The 18823-nt window shown below is 40.1% G+C and overlaps 2 protein-coding genes across 3 annotated transcripts in view; one reads left to right on the plus strand and one right to left on the minus strand.

The window, feature by feature from the left end:
* Positions 1-327: 327 nt before the first annotated feature.
* Positions 328-4631, minus strand: TRAPPC2 (trafficking protein particle complex subunit 2). The gene is given in 5 exon segments (XM_078390389.1): positions 328-692; positions 1330-1415; positions 2205-2349; positions 2902-3013; positions 4358-4631. Coding segments are annotated over 5 exon segments (714 nt in total). The 5' UTR covers positions 4507-4631; the 3' UTR covers positions 328-470.
* Positions 4632-4942: 311 nt separating this feature from the next.
* OFD1 (OFD1 centriole and centriolar satellite protein) overlaps positions 4943-18823 on the plus strand; it is a 33423-nt gene continuing 19542 nt past the window's right edge. Inside the window, exons 1-9 of one of the 2 annotated variants that reach the window (XM_020786771.3) lie at positions 4943-5059; positions 8966-9067; positions 10275-10475; positions 12301-12369; positions 12460-12490; positions 12845-12935; positions 13737-13873; positions 15922-16095; positions 17554-17660. In XM_020786771.3, the coding sequence (XP_020642430.3) occupies positions 12482-12490; positions 12845-12935; positions 13737-13873; positions 15922-16095; positions 17554-17660 (518 nt within the window). In that variant the 5' untranslated portion in view covers positions 4943-5059; positions 8966-9067; positions 10275-10475; positions 12301-12369; positions 12460-12481. Of the gene's footprint in view, positions 5060-8965; positions 9068-10274; positions 10476-12300; positions 12370-12459; positions 12491-12830; positions 12936-13736; positions 13874-15921; positions 16096-17553; positions 17661-18823 lie in introns of both variants that reach the window. The other variant, XM_020786770.3, reaches the window with a different exon arrangement.

Here is an 18823-nt window from a genome sequence, read left to right on the forward strand (position 1 = left end):
TCAGTTTAGATTAAGCCATTTCCAAAAATGTTTTGTAATGACCACCTATGTGGAGTCACTTGCTGATCTCAATTAAGAAGTAAATTGGATTGCAGTCAGATTCACTTCTAAATTCCTGTTTAGGAGTATTTAAATTTCTCTTGTTCTGCACAATTATTTTTCTTGCAACACACAATTCTAGTATCTGGGTTTACACTGATACAGCCCTACACTGAATCTTTTCTATAGAAGATTCTTATCTCAGTAAGCAGCACTGACAGCCTTTTGGACTAAAGAGCAAAGGACAAGTTCTTTAAATCTCTGCAGATTGCCATGGAAAAAGCAAGGTCTAGTTTCCTCATTTATTTTACAATATTAGCAGCAGTATTATGGAAAACATCTTTGACTAGTGTTTAGCATTTATTTTACTTTGATATATACAGATAAATGACTAAAGTGATCCATCAGCATAAGAGATTCCTGAAGTTGTCCTACTTCTCATACCTGGTAATGAAATGTCTTGAGTCTTTGGGTAATGGATTGGTCCTCATAGGTTCAATGAATGTCAAATATACAGTTGGGTACACCTGAATTTTCAACATGTTTACACCATTTCAGCTTAAAAGATGCTTCTTTCCAAGAAACTGAACTTTTCTGTCAAATGCAGTTGATCGAATAGGAGAGTTGGGTTCATAAAATGGATTCATTGCAAACTGAGGAAAGAAGTTTATTAATATCATGAGAACATCTAGTTAATACTTGCTAAAATGCCTAGACCAAACTAGGACTGACTAATATGTTTTTGTGCACTTACATACTGTACTCTTAGTATGATATTCAACTAGTTCAGAATGCTTGCTAGACAAGGCCAGTGTCAAGACCTAAACTACAGCCCTTTCGTTTTACTATATATTGTACTTCGATTTGAAGAGGTGATGGCCATAATTTTTAAACTTCTTGATATGAATCACCAGAAAACAAATCAGTCTTGCTTCTACTTTGCAACAAGGGGTTTCAGAGGGGTATGTATAGGTAGTAACAACTCACAATACTGATGCTACTTTCTCAGCACAAGATGGAACTTACCACCACTTTGAAGGATATGTATTCACCTTCCTGTACGATCAACAGCTTCTTACAAATGCAGTGGAGTATATTATTGGATATAACCAACCCATCACTGGGATGGGTGTGGTGTACTAGCGTTAAACATTTTGTTCTTTTGAAGATGTAAACTACACCCCTTCAACTATTTACATGTGCTGCCTCAACTTGTTCACAAAGCTCCCAAACAAATAGTCCCACTTACCACAGCTTGTTTTAGTTGTGTGTGTAGAACAATATGCTCACCTTTATATACAGATCATAGACATCACTAAAGAAGTTCTTGATGCCATCTTCCTGCCTTACATCATGAAGCATTATAAATCTCATATGTAGAACAAGTTAAGAAAATAGGGAGTTGTTTCTACAAATAAGGATGCCACTGAAAATAAAGATGGGCTATAATATTAAAATTAAATTAATAAAAGCAGAGACTATAAAACATAATCAGTAAACTAACATAGATGGATGGTCACATGACAAGGAAAGGTTAAATGATCAGATTATGTTTTAAGCAGATGCTTAACATGCAAAACTGTTTATACTTAATGTTAATGGACAAGGAGTTCTACAAAGCAGGAGCTGCAACACTAAAATTCTGTTCTTGGAGCCCAAGGCACCAACAAACATGCCTCTCCTGAAGAGTGCACTGAACAGGCAAGAGTGCAGAGGTCAGATGATACTAAAGGTAACCTCACTTTAAATATCAGTAACAAAACCTTGAAACTCAGTACTAGCCAGCACAATTCTTGCAGAAAATGTGTTACATGATGTTGAAAAATACTCCAAGCAAAGGCTGCAATCTCTACCCATTATGGCTTACAAACCAAGAAAGCCATTCAGATGATGTTCCCCACAGCAGAAGGCAATTTTCACAGATTCTACTAGAAATCCTCTGAAGAGTCTGGGGGCTCTCCAGTACAATGGGAATGGGTTTTACAAGAATCAGCTAAAATTGCATTACCAGTCCATCCCTTCTCCAGCAAGATTACTGGATTCTGGTCCTGTCTCTAAATATAAGAAAGTCTTCTATTTGAGAGCCAAGTTACAAACTAAACAAATGTGTCAAGCCAATGTCCACCAACTTCCTTATTAGTATAACAGCAGCATAAAAAGGATATGTCCTGCAGTGACAAAGGCAGAAACAAACCATTCATTAAATTTATCCACAGTCTTCAGATACATATTATTAGACAGCCACATATTCTCATCTACTAGATCAAGAGCAGCATGAGCTATAAATTGATTGAGATGGCGATGGTCATCCTAAAGGGAAAAAGAAATTAGCATCAAAAACAGAATAAAGGATAAAATAAATGGCTCTGAAGCCAGGTACAGTATACAATTTCTTTTCCCAGCAATAGATAAAAACTACACAACGTTTAGCAAACCCAGTAAGCTATTAACCTAGTGTATATCTGAATGCTTCATCAGGAGCAGAATATAGTATCTATTATGCACAACTAGAGTATCCCAGTTAAAGGAGCTTATACATACCAAAATGCAAACTTATGCTTACACAAAATATATTAATTATGGAAGTCATTACTACTTGTTGCTGTTCCTTAGGAATAGCTTGGAATGTAAGAAAAATATGATTGCTTTTAGACAACTGCATTAAATCCAGATTAGAAAATGTTACATTGATATTAGCTTGATACTAAAGAGGACATCTCAGATATTCTGATATAATGACTGGGTTGTTAATATTTTCAAAGGTAACAAATCTAAATAAGAACTAAGTAGTAGTTTCAAATTAATCATCAGGTCTCTGCTTAATACTATGTACAAGTACAGTATCTAAACGACATTGCACACCTTAGACTCCACTTTACCAGCAGGTAGAAATTCCATTTCAAACACTGGGTTATCATGGTGACCCACAATTACAAAGTAGAAGCTTCCAGACATGATAAAAATATTGTCACTTCTGAAAAAGAACAGATCATATAGTTGGAAATGGTCACACAGGTTTACTCCATCCCAATGAAGGCAAAGACTTAAATCCTGTTGCTTAGTCTACTAAGTCACAACTGGAATAGGCCCATTGAATCAGTGGGGATTTGGTGAGCCATTTCCTCCAAAAATTCCACGGATTGAAGGGGCTTACTGCACTTATGACATACTACATCAAACGACAGAGATTCAGTCAAAGTATCCCACAGCATAAATCATATCTAACTAAATCTTATCACTAATTGTTCTATGGAAATTTCCAGAAAAATATCACACATCTCTACAGCTTAAGCCTACCTCCCCCTAACCAATGCTCTCTACATGTTTTACACTTCAACGCCAATTAGCCTCAGCCAGTATGAAGGCACAGAAATGTAATCTAACATCCGCTTGTACACCAACTGGATATAAAAGATGTAGTGCTACTGAATTTTGCTTTATCTCTCACACACCAACCAAACAACAGTCATCATTGATCTCCAACAACAGGAGCCCATGTTCCACTGTGATGAAGAAAGCAGCAAAAATAAGAAAACTCCTAGTTCAGAGGCTTGGGTATCTGATGGCTAAGGAGCCAGTGGTTGGGAGTTTGATTCCCCACTGTGCTTCCTTGACATAGGCTGGCCTGGGTGATCCATCGGATCTCTTCCTACGCTGCAGTTCTAAAATTATTATTGTCTTTGCCAAAGTTTTGATATAAAAAACCTTAGAATATGAGAAATCTCAGTTGCTTTTGGGCAGGAGAGGGAGACTTTCCTCACATTTAGGTACCTTTAGTATCATCATTTTCAGAACTGTATGCAGCTTCAAAAAAAAAAAAGGATACCAGAGGAACTGTTTAACTTATTATGTTTTTAATTTAACTTTTTCTTATCTTAGTATGTATTTAATTCTATTTTTTTTAGTATTGTGAGATCCCTTGGATCTGCTTATTGGGAGAAAGGTGGTTGATAAAACCAACCAACCAGATCTCTTGGGGAATTTTTCCTATCAAAATGCAACTGCTAGAATAGAGTTCTCAAGACCCGTTCTAAATTAGTACCAGAAATAGTCATGTAGCACAGATAAAAATAGCCAATTTTTATTTTTCATAAGCTTTTCTACATCTAACCACACGTCTTCTGAAGACACTGCCTATCCATTCATCTGATCAAGTGTGCCTTCAGAAATTAAAAACTAGTTACTTTTGTAGGTCCTATACGATTATTTCTGGTTTAAATTGTTACTACAGACTGACATGGCTACCTACTATGTTACCTTTTCCTACAGAAAATTCTCCGTCCTTATTTTTTCGTGCTTCTAATAAAAAACAACTTACCCAATGCGGTTTTGAAGACAGGGTAACGGACTAGGATTCAGGAGGCCTGGGTTCGAATCCCCACTGGGCCAAGAAAGCCACACAGGTGGTGACGGCAGGACTGGTAAAACCACTCTTTGAATATCTCGCCTTGAAAGCCTTACTGGCATCGCCTATCAACTGACTTCGACTTGACGGCACAGAACGAAAACAGAAAAAGCAACCGACCGTCTTTACAGAAGTCCCCCAGGCCTTGGGGATACGGCTCATAAAACGAGCATCCACAGCTACCCTTTCCCCGCTAACTCTTCTATCATTCAAAAGAACCTCCTCCACCCCAGGTTCCCTTTAAAAGAGAGAGGGGGGAAAAGGCGCGCTGGCCGGTGAGGGGGGAGAGAGAACCTACCTTAGAAACGGTCCTCAGAATCAGCCAACAGACAACTTCCTCTCCACCCAAAACATCCGGCGCGCTTCGATGACATCATACCGCCTGCTGGCGTCGACTCCGCCCTCAGCACGTTCTCGCGAGAGTTTCAGTAGAGCTAGCGGCGGCAACAGACCTCCGCGGAAGAGGGCACTGCACTGAAAGAGACGGTTGAGAGGGCGGGGCTTCTTGGGGGCGGGGCCCTGAGGAGAGTGTTTCCGCATGCGCTGCCCGTCACTAGGGTAGCTCAATATCTTCTCGGTTACGCCGCAGTGTCCGGTCGTCGTCCTTGGGCTGTGGTGTGTTTTGGGTTTTTTTCGTTTCTGTTTGTACCACACGGTGTTTAAAAGGTGACGGGGGAGTCAGAGGCTCTTTGCTGAGGGATGCCTGCGGTAACTCAGGGACTCTCTCTCTTCCTTTCCCCATTACATTCCAAGCTCTCCCGGAATGCCTGGCGCGTTTTCCCCTTCTCCAGGTTGTATGGAAAGCGCTGCCGGTGTCAGCTTTAGAAAACGAAGAAATACTAGATGGTTTGTTTTGGAAATGGGCGTGAAGGGGGAAGGTGTCCTGTATTGTTGCTTCCCTGCTTACTCGGTAGAGCCTTAGTTTCTGTGTTCTGGGTTAACAAGTTAGTACTGACTTAGACTGAGCTTAATAAGGCTTTCAAGATAAGTAAGATATTTAAGAAGTGATTTTACTAATGCCACTCCCCCAGTGAGTTTCCATGGCCAAGTGGGGATTCAAACCCTGGTCTCCGGAGTCCTAATCGGTTACTCTGTCCACTACAGTGTACTGGGAATTCTATTTATTTATTGGAAATATTTTTACCCCACCTTTCTCCTTGAAAAAGGACCCAGGGTGGCTTACAAACAATGAAAGATGATATTTAAGGTTGAAATCAATGAGTATATAAATGGTGGTTAACGGAATTAAAAGACAATATTAAAAACTAGAAACTGTGAATAAGGAGGTGTCTTACAACATTACCAGGCAGTGTTAAGGCAAAGATCAATAAGTATACAAAAAAGCCACTCTGAGAAAACGCAGGTAGTACTGTTGTTGGAATTCCAATAATAGTCATAGAAGATGACATTTTGATAGTTTATTTATTTATTTATTTATTTATTTATTTATTTATTTATTTATTTATTTAATTTATACCCCGCCTATCTGGCCCACCGGACCACTCTAGTTGTCTAGGGCAGGGGTCCCCAATGCACGGTCCACAGCCCAGTGCCGGTCTGTGGCCTTGCTGGAACTGGGCCATGGAGACAGATCTCTTCTCCCCGCCCTGCACACATGGTGGGTGTGTCATGCTCATGAAGGGGCACATTGCATGAGCGTTCATGCACACGAGTGTGACACCCCCTGTGAGCGCGGGGGTGCTCCTGCTCCCGTGCATGGAGCCCGTCCCCCAACTGGTCCACGGTCCCAAAAAGGTTGTGGACCACTAGGGCAATGGTTCCCATTGGTAACTTAGGTGTTCTTGGACTGCAACTCCCAGAAACCTGGCCAGCATAGCTGGCAGTGAAGGCATCCGGGAATTGCAATTCAAGAACACCACGGTTCACCGAAGGTTAGAATCACAGGTCTACGTTTTTTGAAAAGCCGCATCAGCCTATAAAGCTGGGAGAGATGATAGAAAAGAAAAGGGGTGGGAACCAGCAGCAGCAGCATAGAATTGCAGAGCTAGAATCTTTTTGTAAGAACAAAGCAAACTATATTAAAAGTGCTTGTGCCTGGCAATCCCAGATGCTGAACTAGGCAAAAAAGTTGTGTCATGTAGGCAGATGATAATATTTCTAACTGTCTTCTGGCAGTATTAGCTCCTCCAAGAGAAAAAGAATATGCACCTGATTTACCAGGATGCTGAATTAGACATGTATGAGTGATCTAATTAAATTCACATGGGTTTTCTTTGATCTATGCATATATGTTTTCAATTTTTTTTGAGAGAGAGAGAACTGTTAGGGAGACAACTGCATGTGATGTGGAAATCTCTGAATGAAATTCTGGACACCAGACTTCAAGAAGGATGTTAAGAAATTGGAACAAGTTCAGAGGAGGTGACAAGGATGACCAGGGGGCTGGAAACCAAGCCTTATGAGGAAAGATTGAACGAATTGGGCATGTTTAGCCTTGAGAAAACAAGACTGAGGGGTGATATGAAAGCACTTTCCAAATATTTGAAAGGTTGTCATACAGAGGAGGGGGTCTTTGATCATCCCAGAGTGCAAGACATGCAACAATGGGCTCAAGTGAAAGGAAGCCAGATTTCAGTAGAATATCAGAAAAAACTTCCTAACTGTTAGAGCAGTACGACAGTGGAACCAATTACCTCGGGAGTTGGTGAATGCTCCAACACTGGAGGCATTCAAGAAAAATGTAGATAATCACCTGGCAGATATGCTTTGATTACATTCCTGCATTGCACAGGGGGTTGGACTTCATGTCTTCCAACTTTCAACTTCAATTTTCTATAATTCTATGATAAGTCTCAGCAGCTAATCTTGAAAGCTGATGGGGGTGTGTGTTGGACTGGTTTTGTACTGTGGCATTGCAAGGGACATTATCTGATCCTCTGGTTTTCCTGACTGGATTTTTTAAAAAAACACCTTTTTCCCTTGCAAAAAGTGAGGGGGAAAAGCAGGTAGAATCTGATGGTTATGGTACTGACCCCAGCCATTGAGGATCAAGGTTGTTCACTTAATTGCTCCATTTCTTTCTCTTGTTTATTCTACATGTGTCATAAAACTAGAAAAGTGGGATGAACATGTTTAGTGTATGTTACAGTGCATTTCATAGTAATTCTTGTTGGCATTCCATTTAAGTATGCAGTGGTGCCTCATATAATGAGCGCCCCGTTTAACGACGAATCCGCATAGCGATGCAGATTTTGCGATTGCATTGCGATGTTTCCTATGGGGAAAAATCGCTTTGCGATTTTTCCCCATAGGCCCCATTTCCCCCCAGCTGACCGGCGGGCGCTTCCGAGCGACCGCGGTGGAGACTTCCCCGGCGGGCACTTCGAAGCCTGCGCTGCCCAGCTGGGGGGCAAAGGCTTCAGAGCAACCTCCGGGGAAGCCTCCACTGCACGCGCTCTGAAGCAAGCGCTGCCCAGCTGGGCCGCGCTTGCTTCCGAGCAACCTCCGGGGAAGCCTCCACTGCAGGGGCTCCGAACCTTCTCCCCCCAGCTGGGTGGTGCTGGCTTCGGTGCCGCCCAGCTGGGGGAAAATGGCCGCCTGCAGCGTTTTCGCGCCTCACTTACCGAGGGAGCAAAAATGGTGGCCGGATGAGGGATTCTTCGCTTACGGGTGAGTTTCTCCCCAATAGGAACGCATTAAACAGAGTTTAATGCGTTCCTTTGGATCCCCCCCCCCCCCACATAGCGAAGAATCTGGATAGCGACGTTAATCCTGGAACGGATTAACGTCGCTATGCGGGGCACCACTGTATTTGATTGTACTTGATTCTGAATGTTTAATCAAACCTATCTGAGATCTCTGTGTTAGACTATCATGTGCATTAAATTAAATTCAAAAATGTCAATAAGGTGCCCTCTAATGTACTTTTGCCTTTAATTATGATAGTCTTACTAAAAACCTTCTCTTTTTTTTTTTTACTGTCATATTTTCCAGGCAGCTTTGCTTGCCACCTCAACTTTGAGATTCCCATCCCATGAAGAATGATGCCATGCTAATGACATCTTTAAATGTTGATCAGTAATTTTAAGTCTGCTTTAAAAAGCATGCATGGCTCCAGTTCTATAAAACTGCAGTGCTAATGATTTGAATATGACTGTTGCCAAAAACAAACAAAGCCAAGGGGAAATGAGATGGCAGCAAGGAATAGTATGTGAGGGATCAAAATTATATATTTTTTAAATCTAGGAACATGAGTTTCCCATGCTGGTTTCCCATGCATTCTGTGGTAGAGATCCTTCTATTTAATCACCCCATGCTTATTTGCTGAAGGCTTCATATTAATATTTCATACTGCTGATAAAGTGGACTGTAATCCATGAATGTTTGTGCCATAATTGGTTTTTTATTACTAAAAATGCACTTTGTTTTTGTTGCAATAGAAAAACCTGGCTGTCTTTGAAAATTGTGACTTTTAAAAGGGTACATACCCAGGTTTAGATATGATAACATCAGTTTTATCACTGTCTGTAAAATAGTGATTTTGTTTTCTTATGTTTTCAGATCTTCATGTCTTCAGAAGAGTTTAAAGCTCTGTCACAAGATGAGCTCCGGAAGAAACTGTATCAGACATTTAAGAACCGAGGTGTCTTGGACACACTCAAGGTCTTTCATTTAAAATAAATTAAAGCCAGCATACATTCAATTCTGAATCTTTATAAAGTCAGTTGTATCATTGGCAATGTTGGATGAACTCATTTTTCACTGTTGTAAAAAGAGCACAATTAAAAAACTTAAATAGGCCTGTGTGCGCGCGCTCGTGCAGATACAAACACACACACAGGCAGAGAGGACAGCTCTGTAAATGGCCACTAGAACCAAATTCCAAACAATCCCTAACAAAAATATGTATCCTTACCAAGCATTATAACTATAGTTACCGGTATGTAAGAAAAATAATCTGAGTATTTACTCCTGGAACAGATTAGATTTTTGTCAGAGGAATGGTTCTGGATATAAATCACATTCAAGAAAATAAAACAATTTAATGTATTTTAGATCAGCAGGTAATTTCTTGACCAATATCAGAAACTAGAACTGAACTTTCAGTTGTGCCTTGTGACAGAGAGAGGCCATCGTTCTAAGTGACCTTCGTTCTAAGTGACCTTCACTATGTTATTAATTTGTTATGATATTTTTGTGGCAGAAGTAGGTTTTTGTTACCTTTGAGCCTGGTGAAGCATCCTGGAAAACCCCTCTGGACTACACTTTGAAGATTTTTAGATTGAAGACATTTTGTATCCAAGATCTTGGACACTGTTGTACATATTCTTCTGTTACTCAGCTCCGAATTCTAGCTTTAAACATTCTTGAATGTTTTTTTTCAAACCGTTAGCTACCTTTATGGAAATAAGGCTGCCAGATTCAGTAAAAATGCAATATTCTACTTGCTTTACTGTATGGCTGTTCAAATCAAATTTTAATTTTGGCTTTTTAAGTCATAACAGACAATGATGTACTGTAACACTTGGTTTTAGTTCAGCATAGCAAAGTTAACTTTTTAAGTTCATTTAATAATTTAACACAGTTTTTCCATATTCCTCGTGGCACAGTGGTTAAACTGCAGTGAAAACTGCTCACAACCTGAGTTCAAACCCAGTGGATTCAGGTAGCTGGCTCAAGGTTGACTCCGCCTTCCATGCTCTCGAGGTTGGTAAATTGCGTACCCAGCTCTGTAAATTAAGTACCCAGTTTGTTGTGGGGGCAGCGTAAGCCTGCATAATTAAACTGTAAACCATCCTCAGAGTGGTTTAAGCACTGCAGGGCAGTATCTAAGCAGAACACTTCTATACTATGTTGTTCTTTTTGCCAGACTCAGCTTCGAAACCAACTCATACATGAGCTGAGGAATCCAGTTTTAAGTGGAGAAGTTCAGCCACAAGCTGTTTATAGTGAATGCAGTTCACTGGTAATTGGTGCTTCAAACAGTCTGGTTGCAGATCACCTGCGCAGATGTGGCTATGAATACTCACTGTCAGTCTTCTATCCAGAAAGTGGGTTGGAAAAGGATAAGGTAAGTACCTGTCTCTTCTGAGAGATTTGCACTCTGAATATTTTTATGTATGCATGTCTGTATTCATCTATTCATTGCATTTATTGTTTTTTTCCGTGTATAAGATGATACTTTTGTTTAAAATCTTTAGACTAAAAATTGAGGGTCATCTTATACAGGAGAGAACTCAAAGTGGAGGGGAAAGCAGGGATCAAAACGATCCTGCAGTGCTTTGGTGCCTGCTTTCCCCTCCTTTTGCTAAGTCGTGCTTAGATTTCTTAATTTTGGGTTAGAAAAGTGGGTGTGGGTGTCTTATATATGGGGGCATCTTATACACGGAAAAATACGGTATATACTGCCCATCTAGTGTCATGCCAGTATTCTGGGTGGTTTACAATAGTTAAAAGCACGCGCGCACACAAATTAAAACACACACACAAATAATAATAAGAAAAAAGTCTCAAAGCAACAGCCAAACCAAATGCATAATTGTGTGTAATGGGTCGAAAAGTCGTGAGGCGGATGTTTCTGAAATCTGCTTTAAATAGCATGGTTTTAACTAATGTTATAGCTCATTGTCCTCAGCCCTCTTTAGATTTTGTATGTTTGTGAATGTGTTATCTATTTGCATGGTTGTAGTGCTGCTGGTGCAATACATCTTGGCTTCCACAACTCACCAGCTGAAGAGCAGTGGTCCTTATAGTAACAGCTACAAGGGGAGCTAAATGTGTGCACTCAAAGTATGTACAAGCACAGGACAATGCACATATCTGCCAGATAGCTTACACCATCACCACTAACCTAGAAGGGTAATAGTTTAAGTGTGTTTTGTTATAATGTGCCGTCAAGTCTCTTCTGACTTATTGTGACCCTATGAATTAGTTACCTCCATAAGGTCCTATCCTTAATAGCCCTGTTTGGATCTTGTAAACATTTATGTTTGGAGCTGCATATTAATGGTACACATATTGCTTAGAAAATGGGTTTCAGAAATTCTACATTTTTTTCCTTTAGCAGGGGATAGGGAAACCAGTTTTGTGAGAAGCAGGCTTCTGGGACTGTAGAAATGGGAGAGTGACATAATCAGCAAATACACACTATGTACAGACTTTCTTGTCAGGATCACCTTTGCAGAACCTACTGATGGTTGAATAGACTAACTTTCTGAAGAACAAAGGAGAAGTTACTGTGACAATTGAATCTTGCGGTTGTAAGACCAGTTGTTTCTTTCAGTATCACAACCAATCAGTCTTGAATCATGTTATGGTAAAGCCTAGAATGAGCTACATATATGTGTGACTGTTTGCATGATCAATGAGTGATGTTGATACTATGAGGGTAAATGTACTTGTTATTAAAAATATAGACAGCGTATATAAGATTTCGAGATTTCACAGAGGATGGTTTATGACTCCCCTGGGATTTGTGAAAGGGAATAGTAAGGGAGCTAAAAGGTATCACAGGACATACAGGATTCTATGTATGTGAGTTGCAAAGAAAGCCCTAAGGAATGGCAACATTCCAGAGATATAATGAATTCATAGCAGTATACTTTCATAAAATTTTATAATTACTGTTTGTTCCATCATACAGCTGTCTGTTGGATTTGAATTTGGTAGATGAACACATGATGAATGGAATCTGTTTTCATGAATAGGCGATGGGCAAAAGAAAGGAAAATTAATTGAATTTACATGATGGAAAATATGTGCTTTCCCAGCGAAGTCAATACTTTCCATCCCAGTCCCATTTTAATTTTATTGCTCTAGCTTCAAATTTTCTCTTTGACAGTGTGGATTGTAAAATATAGTTCATAATTAAGAATTTTTGTTTTTTTCTTGCAAAGGAGCTTACAGTTAAAGATCTGCTACAGCTGATCAGGATCAATCCAAGGACTGATCTTTATAAAACACTGGTAAAATAACCTTATATCTGGATAACTTTGTTGTTAAAGTTTTAGTGAATAATAAAGAATGTAGTTGATTTAATTGTTTTCTGCTTACAGATTACTGCTTCAGAAAAGGATAATGCTAAAGGTATGTAGGCTTAAGAGGAATATGGCCTGCATAGTTGATGATTTTTGGAAATGTTTCTGCACCATGCACTGCACTGTGGGGCCCAGCCTCATGGAGATCTGTATGTGTCGAACACTAGCTTATGTTTGTAATTGTAGTGATCTAGTAGAGGCATCACCATCCATGCTCACCTTTGGATTGTGTGCAATGATACATTTATGAAAACACCCCACCATAACCATCCTTTTTAGATTTGTTGAACTTGCATGTTTTGCTGCTGTTGCTAATTTATTCTTCCACATAGAGTTGGAAAGATTAATTTACTGCAGAAGAAATGTGTGACTAATGGTACATCTCTAAGGCTTTCTTGTACAGGTCTTAACAGAGCTGGTAGAACACAGCCTCTCTAAGGAAAACTGTAGTACAGAAACTCAAACAATTCCTATGGCTGGTCAAGAATCCCTGGGTAAGTGAAGTTTTGTAATTGGTTTATTGTTGGATATTGTTGCATCCAGTTGCAGCGATGACAGTAATGTAGTATCTGTTGTTCAGCTTTGTTTGGGGGTGCTTCTGAATCTGCTTTCTGTTGATAACAATGCATGTGCAAGGAGCTTGTTAGGCATAGGCATACTGCTGTGTTGTAAGTGTGGAGAGCACTATCACACTACTTTTCACTCCAACATGGTAATCATTTGTTTTTTTCTGAATGGAAACAAACGTTGAAAATAGCATCTTTTTCTGTCAGTGGTTCTCTCAGGTGTCTGATATGCTTACCAGTGCAAGGCAAATAGTAGTGAACACTCCCACTTTCCCTACAAAGGATGCAAAATTTATGAATGCCCACACCCTCAACTTATTATCTGGCACTGTGCTGTTAGCATCTTCCTAAAACCTGGCTGTCCTTTGCTCTCTCCATGTTCCTCAGGAACTTGTTCAGTGTCAGGATGAGAGGTGCCTGTTTATGACTACTCACTTCATGCACCTCAGCATGAGTGAGATTGTGCTTTAGAGAACAAGTGCAGAAGATGAAACATGTGATACCAGTAGGAAGTGATCAATCTTGGATTGAAGAGTAGTGAGGGGGATGCTGGAATAACGGATTGATTGAATGATTGATTGATTGAATGAATGTAGGTTTGGACTACCAGCCTCCTGGTTTCCTGTTTTATTCTTGTTTGCTTTCTCCCCTCCCTTTTTTCCTTGGTAACTTCTAGCAGAGGCTAGAAATATCTCGGTAATAAAACAGTGCTTTGAATTTTTTTAATAGCTGAAAAGCTTCAACTGATTGATGAGCAGTTTGCTGATATGTATTCTCAGCGCCATCTGTCTGAACCTTTTCAAGTAAAACTTGCTGAATACAGAAAAGAAATGGAGCAGCAGATCCAAGAAGAAATGTCTCAGAAGGTAAGTGGCAATGGAAGGGGTGGGTGGGAAGGACAGTTGTATTATAGCAATATTTCATGCTTATGTGATTTTGGATTCTGCTCTTGTTTCTGTTCAACAGTTTGCATTTCCCCAAATCTGTTGTCTGTTTAATAGTTATAATAGTCTGCTGGAGCCAAATCTCCTAAGTAGCAGGTTAAAATCTACCATGTTTTCTGTGGCAGAAGCTTTTGTGGATTGTGAGTCTGTGAACACTTGTGACAAGTAAAGATTCTGACTCTTTAAGATGCCACAGAACTATTTGCTGGTTTTCCTTTAAAAAGTAAAAATAAAAGTGAGTAAATAGAGGGTGACATTGCTGCTTGTATCATGAGCAGCAGTAGGGAAACAAGTGATTTCGACAATGTTTTCTGTAGTTGTAAATGTGAGAAACTGGAAATGGAGGCAGGTATTAAGCCAGAGTGTTCTGCACACTGAAGGGCTAGCCAAAGCCCTGTTACATAAGCACAGGAGATTTTTGATTCAGTCTCTAGATATTTTTTCTGCCCTTAAAGCTGAAAGAGGCACTTGCTATTGGTTAATGCCATCTGTTTGCCCATTCATTAAAAATTCCCCCAGGACCTCTTTAAGGAAAAAGGAAAATAAATTATGAGATAAGGCCACATACTATGTAGTTTGATCCTTAGACACTGTGGCAGGTTTTCATTAATGCTGGTGGTATCAGAACTCCAAGATCTTCCATGTTGTTATTCACTTCAGAATCTCCCCACCATCACCATTGCCTCAAATTCTCTTCCAGCAATCAAAACGCTGACATAGATTACAGATAGTAGTTGTAGAAGAAGAGAGAACAGCTGCACGTGTGAATGTGTAGAAGATGAGTTATACTTCTCCTTTGAATTACACAGGTCTGACACACCATGGTTTTGGTTATACATGTTTTTTCCGCAAATAAATAAATATCCAATAAATACTGTGCCCCTAGCCACCCAGAACTAGGGGCCTAGTTCAGCACCATAGATGTTGAAGTGGTCTGCTTGCCCACGAACACAAAACTAATTCAGCCTCTAGATTAGGGAATCATAAGGACCTTTAATGCTTATTACATATGATACTGAATGGAAAGAATTGTCAGTGCTATGGAAGAGAACCCCAATATAGTGAGTATCAACCGTTTATGCTTTGTAGTCAAGCTTCCCTCTAAGGCAGGGGTCCCCAACCCCTGGTCTGACGCCCCTAACCCCAGTGTTGTTGAAGGGAGAAGTGTATTATGGAATGGTGGAGCTCCTATAGACACACATGCAAGTGCATTTTGTACTTTAGAGAGACTAGTTGTTTTATACATTGTCTTCTGCTATTCCTAGTGCTCATGTTTCAAACTATTCCCCCATCCATGATTTTTCTCCTGCTTTTTAAGAAGAAGGACAGGTGTAGGGTATGGATAGGTGTACTTACAGTCATTAAGCACAAGGGCAGCCTACCTGAATTATAGTAGGAGTTGAAAACAGAATTTTGAATCAGTGATCAAATGCTGGCTGGTATATCTGTGTAACACTGGGCCCCAGTCTTTTATGGCTCATTGGCTTATTTGTATTTTTTTGTATTTATTTTCCAGTCCCCCCTTCTCACCTCCTGGGTACTCTTTGCCACCTGCAATTTACCTCTTTTTAGGGGGAGCTGCTTGTGTTTCTACTTCTTTTTTATTTTCTAAGAATGCCTTTGAGTTCCATAGGAGATATAGAGTAATTTGGGAGTAAAGAATGGAAACTAAGACTTTGGTTTGCAGTATGGCAATCTCCTAGCTAAAAACTCTTTTTTTAATTTTAAAAACATCTTAAAAATTTTTCAGGAGAGACAGGGCACCTGGCAAGCACCAATGGAAATTTCTGCAGGTACAATGCTGGACCAGGGTTTAAACCACTGTGAGGGTTGTCCGTGTGGACACGAGAGATTTAGAGAGCATCTTGTGCTTCTGGCCATTTTAGTGGCAATGACTAATAGGAGCCACTTGGATGTGATCTAATGTTTTGACATAACAAAGATGAGATTTACTATTTCATTTTAAACAGTTGCAGCACTTCAGAGAGGTTGAAGTAGCCAAAATTAAAATGGATGAGAAAGCAAGGTCTCAGAAAGAAATCTCAGAGCTTCGCAGAGAGTTGGAAAAAGCTCACCAAGCCAAGTCAGAGGCATTAACTTCGCGGGAAAGAAATGCCATTCAGCGATTACAGAAACAGCAAGAGGTCATATTCAAAATGTTGCAATTAAATAGCATATGAATAGCTTGCAGTATTCTTTGATGTCATGTTTGGATTAGATAGCCTTGTCAGAAATGTCTTGGTAATGGCTATGTATTTTGCTTGCAAGTTGAATTGTTTGAGGTGGGAACTGGCTTTGCATGTATCTACCTGTGAGGGTGCTCAATCTGTCCACAAGCAGATAGACATCAAATAGACCACTAGTAGTGCTTTTCATTATAAGGAATGCCCAACAGTGTACATAATAAACGTTTATTGCAGAACTATTTACAAGGGTGTTGTTTGGCCCATGGTCACTTCTGTCAACCTTTCTCCATCATGTGGTCCATTGGCCTTGTCTTTTCTGGGTGGGTTCTACTTCAGCCCTGATACCACTTGCATCCCAAGCACAAACAGAAAGGGTATAAACCTTATGTGGCTGTGGCAGTTGGGGTCTCACTGGATTCTGCAGGTCAGACCTCCTATTGACCCACTGAAGATGAGTACTCTTTGGACATGGACCAAATCGCATGACCTTTGCTGCCTTGCAGAGCTCTGGGTTCTGTTGGAATAGGCTTAAAGGTTAAAGAGAGTCTAGCAAAGTAGACTAGTGGACTTGCCCACTCAGGTGCATCAGCTGTTCCTCAGCTTCACTCTCTTCTTCCTCTATCTTGGTTGAACTCGCTATCTCTATCCAGTTCTCTCTCCTCCTCCTTCTCAGTCTTCCTTTTTGGTTCTCTAGTAGCTTCTTCTGTAGTCTCTACTGGGCAGGAAACCCCTTGGGAATTTTCCTGCCCTTTTCAGCCTTCTGCCTTTCAACAGCTAGGGCAAATGACATTGTTCCTGTGTAGTGGCCAAGGGGAAGGAAGCCATTCGTAGCCTTCCATCTACCATTCGCTGGGACTGTGGAGTGGCAGGAAAAATCCTGAGGTCAAACCAAGCTGCAGACCAGTGCCTACCTGCTTGCATGCCCTACACCTGCACTTTGGAGCAGCGTTAATTGTGTGTCTGTGTCCAGGTGTCCAAGAAATCTGATTGTGATTTTACAATCTCCTGTGCCATAGCCACTTAATGTACCATTTCTGCCGAGGCAAAATTGGCCATCTAGTTGTCACTTGTGCTGAGTAAGAAAAGCATGCAGGATGATATATTTGAGGAGTAGATGTGCATTCTTTGTCTCCTGCTACTTTTCTTACTGACTTTTCCACCCCTCTCCCCTTTTATTGTGAGTTACTTACAAAAACTCCTGGAACTGTTTGCACAGTAATGTTTTGCAAAAGGCAGTGGCATATTTTCTAATAATAATTGGATTCACCAGCAAATTACAGAAATGTGTAGTTTGAGCAATAGACTACTAACAAAGTACAAACAGCAAATAGCCTGTCTTCTGAAACCTGTATACAATTTTTGTTGATGCTGGTCCTTCTTTTTGGATGTTCTAAATGTACAATGTTTTTCTATTAGATTGATGCTAGAGAAATTTATCTACAAAGACAAAGCCTGTTGAAAGATATTGAAACAATAAGAACTCGAGAGGCAGAGCTGAAGCAGAGAATAGAAGCCTTTGAACTGTGAGTTGCTAAGTGTTACTCGTGGAGTTCTTGGATTTGGAAAAATCTCCCTGTCTTGGTCTATTAAATGTTGTAGTTTGTGTGGGACACCATTTACTTTCATTTTACCTGAACAGTCTGAGATTCTCAGGGCAAGCAACCAAGGAGCTGGTGGATGCTTCAGGCTCTCCTATGTCATTAGTGGAGAATGTGATTCATAGATGGCAGAAAACTTTGTGCTGTGACTGAGCACTCAGCTGTTGTCACTATGCTATCCACTGTGTTTTGTGGATAGTATGATGATGAACAGTGCATGTTTGGGGAGATCTTGTGTCCCCTGCATTCAAATCCCCTTCTTTGTCCCTATATCACCCTCAAAGTCTGAGGGACTGGATTGTTGGAGTTGGCATACATAGTTTCCCTGCCATTGCTGTTAATGAGAGGGGACATTTTTGAAAAGCTAAGTGAAAGGAAAGTTTATTGTATAACACATCCAGTGGAATATGGAACACTGAGAAGTATGAATCAAGGTAAACTGGAAACAGTAAAGCAAGAAATGTAACATGTAAACATTGCAGTGCTTGATGTCAATGAACTCAGGTGGATTGGAATGGGATATTTTCAGTTGGGCAACTACAAAGTGTTGTACTTTAGAGATTGCAAACTCAGAAGAAATGGTGTGGTTCTAATCCTGAGACAAGACATAACACAGGCAGTTAGGGACTATAATACAAGGTCTGATCAAATAATATCAAACTTTGTGGAAAACTCATCAGCATAACCTTCATTCCAGTCTGTGCTCCAACTGCCAATGCTGAAGAAGATGAAATTGAAAGCTTTAATGCAACAATCCAGAAGAATAGCTGATCATACACTGAAACAAAGACATTCTTATAATCATAGGTGACTAGAATGCATAATTAGTAGGGTAGAAAACAGAACCAAATTTGGCCTAGGAGATAGAAATTAAGCAGAAGAATGACTCATACAGTGGTGCCTTGACTTATGAACTTAATCCGTTCCGGAATGGTGTTCGTAATTAAATCAAAATTTCCCATAGGAATGCATTGAAACCCGATTAATTGGTTCTGGCTATTTTTTGTTCTTATGTCAAGGCACGGTTTGTAAGTCAAAGCATTAGTTCCCATAGGAACTAATGCAAAACCAGTTAATCTGCCTCTATC

The sequence above is a fragment of the Pogona vitticeps genome, chromosome 3 (assembly GCF_051106095.1).
Source record: "Pogona vitticeps strain Pit_001003342236 chromosome 3, PviZW2.1, whole genome shotgun sequence".
Lineage (NCBI taxonomy): Eukaryota > Metazoa > Chordata > Lepidosauria > Squamata > Agamidae > Pogona > Pogona vitticeps.